Raw genomic sequence first — 7258 nt, 5'->3', positions numbered from 1 at the left:
GAACCAGGGAAAACATGTTTGTACTCAGCAGACACTCTTAATACGCTAGGGCAAGAAGGGTGTAGTAGGAAGACAATGGGTCAAAAATCTGGTTTTTGCTAAATGACCTGTAATCACTTGTGTTTTGTTTGCCATGTAATAGAAAGGTGTGTTGAGGACTGACAGCTTGTATACATCCTGCCTGAATGTGACTCACAGAGGATTACTTTGTAACTTGAAGGCTCACGCTTTTGGCTGGGGTAGCGGGAGATGATGTGCTTAACTTAGCAGACAAGGTCTTTTCTGAATCCTGGCAGTAGGTAGTGCCTCTGTGTGTCCAGTTCTCACAAAGAAGTGATTGAGGGTCTCCATCCCAAGAGCATCTCTTGAGCCAGCTAAGATTGTGCTGGATTCTCTTCCTACTCCAGAGCTTTCCAGTATCTGACAAGTGGGACCCAGCTGTGGTGGTCACAGTCAACAAAGTATTGAAAGTATTGAAAAACTGTGATTTAGAGGAGGAGGTATCTTCCTGGAGGGAATCTGGTCCAGTGACCTTCTCCCCTCCCCAGACTGCTGTGTTCCTGGAGTGGGAGTCATTATGCAGCATGTTTGAACAGGTGCATCCCTTCCCAGTGATGACAGATTTTGTCACCAGGGAAAATACATGGCTGCTCTGACACTTGGTTGGAAGGGAACCTGCAAAGTGTGGGAGTGGCTTATGCCAGGGCACTGGTATATAGTGTGTCAGGGAAGTGAGGTGATGAATGCATTCCTCTCAAAGAAGTTGAAGTTCCCCAGTGTTTTTATATAAAAAGAACAACCGTTATGAAGGGCTTCTGGGTTGCTTTGTCTGGGTTTATTTTACTTAACAAAGCTCAGTGATGCCAATGTCAGTAATAACAGAAATGACACATTGTATCTGATTATACATCTTATATACTGAATTAGAAGAATTAGGAGATTAGAAGTGAGCTGCTGAAGTACTCTCTCTTAGAAGATCTCCCATGTCTTAGAACATCTCTGTCATGGCAAAGCATCTGTAGGAAAGGAAGGAATTCAACGCAGAGAGGTTTGGAGCAGGGCTGTTGTTAACCCACACGAGAATAGACAAAACATTCTTTTGAGGGGTCCTCCTTCTGCACCACGTCGTAATTGCAGCTTTCCTTGTTGAAAACTACTTTACATTTCTCTTTGTTGTAACCAACAGGAGTATGAAAGCTGTCATTGGCAAAGAAGAAGCAAATGTTAGAATGAGAGCAAAGATTCAATAATTTAGTGGTTCAGTGATTATACATTGAGCGACTGCTGAGTGAGATATCTCTGAAACTACAGCTAAGAACAGGTAGCTATCCTGAGTGCTGCACTGACACAACTAGATGACTTCCACGGCATCAGCTGGTGTCTTGCTGCACTGGGCTGTGTAGATGTACCCGTTCACTCAAAGCTAGCATAGGGATTTCTAGCACAGCACTTCAGTGTGACATAAAACATGCTGGGACCATCTTTATCTCTTTTCTATTAATTTTTCATTATTGCTAGTTTGCTTAGTTAGAGTGTGGTTTCTGTTTCCTGACAGGAGGGGTGTCACCTGAGCAAAGGCGATGATCATAATCAAGCCATTTTTGCTCTTTGAGAAGGTGCAATGAAAGAAAAGGTGAATGTTAGAGTGAGATGCCTCAGAGCAGAGCCCTTGTCACTCTATGGTCTCCATGTTTAGTGGAGAAAAGCATCTCCAGAAAGTGATTCTGATCATTATGGACCCTTATGAGGGGCCTCAGTTAAGCACCTGGTGGTACTAATTCCTTCTAGCCCCCACTTTCCCTGCCAAAGAAAGACTTCACTGCAGTCTGAGAGGAGTTTGTAGATGGCTTAAAGGTAAAGCCAAGTATCAGTAGGATGTGTCTGGAAGGGGCTGTCCATTCCCAGGAGGTAGGAAGTGAGCTAAGGAGAACACATCCAGGGATTTAGGTGATCAGGAGCCATATGTGACTTGCCCCAGCTCTGTGACATAGATGAGGAAAGGCTATCTTGTGCCTTTAGGAGTTCATTTATTCTTGACAGATGCAAACCCACAGTCTTCCTATGGGCAATGGTCCCACTGAGAAGTTCAAACTTACAGGGTGCAGCAACGCATTGCATCTCGGGTGCAGCTGCATCTGTAGCAATTTTCTGTCCTTGAGATTTCTCCGAAGGGGTATAGTTTTCCATCCAGGATACAGCCTGCACAACACAGCAGCAAAACAGAAGTTATTTAAGCTTCCACATAAAGGCTGAAAAGTTTAAAAATAACTGCAAGTCTCCTGGAAATTTTCTGTCTTGATACTGGTAAAGTAGAAGTCATTCTGCTCTGCTGGCTACTACCCAGACTATTTTGAGAGCCTGAACCTGTTTCCTCTCACTTCTTAGAGACAGTTTCAGTGTGACAGATCTGAGGTAGAAGTGAACAACCAAACAGCCAGGGCTGCTATCTGCTGTCACAGTGTATTCGGAATTACCCTCAACTCCACTAGCAGCTTCATGTGCTGGACAACAGAACTAATATTGCTGCAACTACACCCAGGGAAACTTGATGCTGGAACCTCCTATTCAGGTCTTTCTGACATCTCCATCCTCCCTAAAGTTTCAGGCCCCTCCTGGCAGTTCCCCACAGAGCTCAGCCAATACAGAACTTTCCCTGTTCTTACCTTCATCAGATTCCCCTGGCTTGTTCATCTTCTGAAAACAGTATGCATCACCCAGTGCCACTATGATGCCCATTGCAAGAAGGAAAGCCAGAAAGCCCTTCTGTAAGAGAGAGACAGAGCCCATTGCATGAATTTAATTCCACTTTGATTATCTTTGTTTTGAAAAACACATGGAAACATTGTAAGAGGGAACTCCTAGATATTTCATTACACTGGTGACTTTTTCCTTAGATGGGAAGAGACAAAATGCTCTAACATAAATGTGTTTGCAGCATCACTTTGTGTTAAGGCTCAATCTCTAGTAAAATCGCAAAGAACCTCAATACTAGTATACACTTGAAAGCCCTGTCAGACACTGTATTAGTGCTTTATTTATTGCCTTCAAGTCAGATTTAGCTATTTCTCCTGCAAACCACTGTGTAGCAGCCCATTGTTTTGCAAAGATACAGGCTTCCTAAAGATATAATGGTTTTGGATCATGCTCTTCCTTAGTCAGGGCCCTAACTTTTAAGCACAGCAGTTTCAATAAATCTGCCAGTGGAGTGAAGATCTCTGACTTAATTATATTCCAGCAAGTTTTGTGAAATGGTGACTGGGTAGAGAAGAGAGACGCAAATTAGTGTCTTAGGGCAGAATTCCAGAGCTGTATGTTCTGCTTAGAAGCATGTGAACCATCTTGTCAAACTGTGCACACATAGGTTTGGACAAGCCACAGTACATCCTTTGTCTTGCCTGATGGTGGCAACAGCTAAACATCTTTAAGATGTCAGCTTGGACCTGCTGAATGTCCAGGACTTAACTGAAAAGACCTTTGTAACTTTGTATGGGCTGTTATGCTGGGGTAGCAGGATTGAATAAGTGTGAGAGAGCACAGGATTATTTTGATTGTTTCCTCTGGATGGACAGCTTCAGGCAAAAGTTTAGGAATGGCCAGAGACTGAGAATGAGTGGAGGAACTTCTTTAAAATTTCTTGCTGTCACTTGCAGATTAGCACAAAAGCATTGTAAAAGAAATAGATCTTTTCAGTTAGTTCCAAACTCCAGAGACTGTTGCTTCTTGAAAGTGTGGTTAAAAGTAGCAGTGAAAGTCTTTGTTTTTAGAAACAGCTCTGCTGCCTACCTTGGGCGACTTGAATCATGAACGTCAAAAGACAGTGAAAGGTTCAGAAACTTAGGGACATGGTGAGCCAAGGTGAATTTCCTCTCTCTGCTGTGGAAGATGCTTGCTCTTTTAATCCCTGAAATACTGAAATGTTACAGGGTGTAGGGATATTTATGGTGCAGTGAAAGGGAGGAGAAGGGACTCCAGAATAGTCTGGGAAAGGTGGAATGCTCAATTTCCATAGTGGTTCTGCAGTTTGGAGTTCTTGAGGCTTTGGGGTTGAATGGAGCTGGTCACCATGCTCAGCATTGTAGCCAGAAAGATAAAAGTCAACAAGAGAGACAGAAACTCTTAAAACATGCCATTCCATGGTATCTGGCCAAAGCAAAATTGTCTAACTCCTGTACTGTGAAGTTATGAGAGAACACATAATATTGCAACCTGTCTCTGCTAAGCCTCCACATGCATTTGGCATGGATCTGTAAGGCTGTTTGCTGTACTGCTTGCTGCCTGGGGCTTTGTGAGTTCAGGGGATCCTGGCCTTCCACAGAGGATCTCGACATGTTTGGGATAGTGCTTGCTGTATGTCAGTTGCCGCGAGCTTGCTGAGTTTGGGGGTGGCCTTCCTCCAAACTGGTTCAGCTGTTTGCAAAAGCACAGGCCAGCTCTGCCAGAGGTCTTACTGTTGTCACTTATGCCTTTACTGCAACAGCTAGAATCCTTTTCTTTGCTGCCCTGGGCTGCTTTCTGTGAATGTTTTATCCTTTGTTTGCTCTAATGTTTGTCCTTATCTTGCTATTACTAAATATGCCAGTCAGATGAACTTGGACATGCTCCTCTCTCTAAAGAGCAAAGTTTTGGATCCTCCACTGAATCAACACAGAAAGAGAAGGGGAGGTCCATGGTGTAATTGGTGTCTGAACTGGCCTTATGCTGGAACGACCAAAGGATACATCAGCTAAGTAACAGTTATTTAGCAGAAAAGGGCCCACATATAAGTAGGCTGAGTGCAGAGGGTATCAAAGCAGTAAGAAAGCACTGCAGAATCAGTATCTTTCATTAAAAATGGGAGAGATTATTACTGTTACAGTAATGCCAAGGAATCTTAGTTAAACATCAAGGTTGTGTTGTTCCAGGCTTTCCACTAACAAAGCACTCAAATATTTTTTGCTTCAGATAGTTCACTCCCTTAGAAAGGGGATGTCATCAGCCATCTTGCAGAACAAAATCTTCCGAACTGGATTTGATAGCCTTTGAAAGTGAATGAATTCATGTGGAATGAGATACCAGATCACCTTGTCCAGCTATGTTTTGTCCAACTGAGTATAGACAAGCCTTCAGAAAAGTTTAAGCAGAGAAATAAATACATGATAATTTCTCCATTTATTTACAAATCTATTTATGGAACAGAAACTACCACCTCCTTTGTAAAACTTCAGCCATTCCTGAGTTTGTCATCAAAGGTAGTATTTAATGTCTGTATGCGTTGGGATTATGTGGGCATAAATTAGCAAAAAAATGGGCCATAGGGCTTTGTTTATCTATTTAACAATGCCTAAATGATTCAGATTCTGCAAACACATTTGGAAGCTTGAAGAGCTGAATCAGGACATCTCTTGATATATCAAAAGAGAAATACAGGCTGAATACACTGTGCATTATAGATTTCATTGTAAAGGGAATGTATTTTATATGTATTTCACATCTGTAGCTTTTGAAAGCATGGTCCTAAGTGTTTACAAAATTGCAAAGACTTTTACAAAGGACGCATTTCTAAGAAAAGGATAACAGCAGGTAAAGGACCCAGCGGTATGTTTGTACAGCTTCTTGCAAACAATTACAAAACAAAGAACAAAATTCAGTCAGCTTCATAAATGTCTCATTTCCTTTGCATCTTCTAGCAGTTTTTTAATAAAATATAGTCACACTGAAAAAATGTGTAATTAAGTGATTCTCTTGAATACCCTTCTTTTGCAGTTTTGACATGAATAGCTTTTAAAGATCTAAAACATTGACTTACCATTGTACAATGTGTGGATTCCAAAGTGCTTGAAGTCTCTGGATGAACTCTGCAGTGCTTTATGTAGAATCTGCAAGCAAATATTCTGTGGTGCCTTTATATTGAGCAAGTCATGTCTATAAAAATAGCTTGCTCAGCTCAAATGCAGTTATGTTGAAATTTCTGAGGAAATCACTGAAATCTGGCCAGCCGGTAACAAGAAAGTGTTTGATTCTGTAGAGCACTGACCCAGGCAAAGGGTTGAACTAGGAACTCTCTATTCCTTGTAAGGCTTATGATTAGACTAAACTCCTTTTGGATGAAATACAAGTACTGACAGGCTTTCAAGGTAAACTGACACAGAGAGCTGTAGACAGTATTATATGGTCGTTAGGTTGTCTTATTAGTCCAGGGGATTTTTGACTTTGGCAGGAATGCTGACCATTTCTTCTTTCAGTGGGCTGGGATGCGCTTAGAGGTGGAAAGTAGGAGCTTAGAGATCTTTTGTCAGCTCTTTGATGTATACTCATGTTTATTGCTACAATGTGCACTGTAAGATAACCAAAGGTACTTGGTCATTATCAGTATCAAAACCTCTTAACATTCAGATCTTAGTCAAAGCTGGATCACTTTACGACATCTGTACTTTTCCTCAAGTAAAAGAAATAATTCCTCCCAAGTCCAACACTCGTTGTTCCTGTGGGACTTTTCAGGCTTTGGTTTGAGTAGCTGTGATAGAGTATATGATCACTTTTATACATGCAAAATGCTTTCACAAGCAAAGATAAATTTCAGAGTGCTAATCAAATACTTTGGTTTCTCCTACTCCTGCAACCTCAGTGACCCTTTTCAGAATGAGATTAATAAACTGTAGCCCTGCCCTTGTTTCAACAACACATACTCCATTATAGATGCTGACAAGTAATTGGAAATTCATTCCCATGGGATACTCATCATCAGCTATAGGAAGTTTGGCATATCATTTTAAAATCACACTTAGAAACTTTGGACAAATAAAGACAAGAAAATTTTGTTTTATTATAAGCCAAATAATTATTTGTTTTGAGAGCAAATTAAACAATTCACAAAATGGTTGCAAATACTTTGGAGGGGTGGAAAGGAATGTTGTCGTTCATTTCCTCCTGTGTATGATGTATATCTGAGTACTAACAATAATTTAGGTTTTGGATGTATTCACTCCCAAGAATTCAGCAGGAGCAAAAAAATGAAGCACATCATGTCACATATTTCCATGATCTTCTTGGAGGAATTGCTGAGGCTGAAGTCTGTGCAGCTTTGATTATCATTGAGTAAGAAATACATAATTCATGAAAAGTTTCTAAGCGTTGCTTTTTACAGACTTTATAGCTGACTTTTTTTGTTCTGATAGATCACTACATGTTTTAAAACTTTGATTTTATGAAAATCATGTTTAGGTCATTGAGAAAATTCAATAATTTCATTTTTCATCCTTTGCTTCCTGCATACTACATA

The 7258-nt window shown here is 40.9% G+C and overlaps 1 protein-coding gene across 2 annotated transcripts; it reads right to left on the bottom strand.

The window, feature by feature from the left end:
• Window positions 1-813: 813 nt before the first annotated feature.
• Window positions 814-5950, bottom strand: LOC106497801 (beta-microseminoprotein). Of its 2 annotated transcripts, XM_013958807.2 has the most exons (4): window positions 5786-5950; window positions 2664-2763; window positions 2097-2199; window positions 814-1197 (listed from the first exon to the last, which is right to left on the bottom strand). In XM_013958807.2, exons 1-4 carry the CDS (start codon window positions 5786-5788, stop codon window positions 1068-1070), a joined length of 336 nt encoding a protein of 111 aa, XP_013814261.1. In that variant the 5' UTR covers window positions 5789-5950; the 3' UTR covers window positions 814-1067. The 2 variants fall into 2 exon arrangements, with proteins under 2 accessions (XP_013814261.1, XP_067155620.1); XM_067299519.1 differs by lacking the exon at window positions 5786-5950 and having other exon boundaries at window positions 2664-2787.
• Window positions 5951-7258: the final 1308 nt, after the last annotated feature.

The sequence above is a fragment of the Apteryx mantelli genome, chromosome 7, assembly GCF_036417845.1.
Source record: "Apteryx mantelli isolate bAptMan1 chromosome 7, bAptMan1.hap1, whole genome shotgun sequence".
NCBI classification, from domain to species: domain Eukaryota; kingdom Metazoa; phylum Chordata; class Aves; order Apterygiformes; family Apterygidae; genus Apteryx; species Apteryx mantelli.
This window is presented reverse-complemented; position numbering and strand designations above follow the sequence as displayed.

Bases quoted from the DNA above. Each gene is read 5' to 3' on its own strand.
- LOC106497801 (XM_067299519.1), bottom strand. From the start codon at position 2,787: ATGGGCTCTGTCTCTCTCTTACAGAAGGGCTTTCTGGCTTTCCTTCTT. The intron at 2,200-2,663 runs GTAAGAACAGGG...TGTGTTGTGCAG, and splicing joins GCCAGGGGAATCTGATGAAG to GCTGTATCCTGGATGGAAAA. The intron at 1,198-2,096 runs GTAAGTTTGAAC...TGCCAATGACAG, and splicing joins GCAATGCGTTGCTGCACCCT to CTTTCATACTCCTGTTGGTT.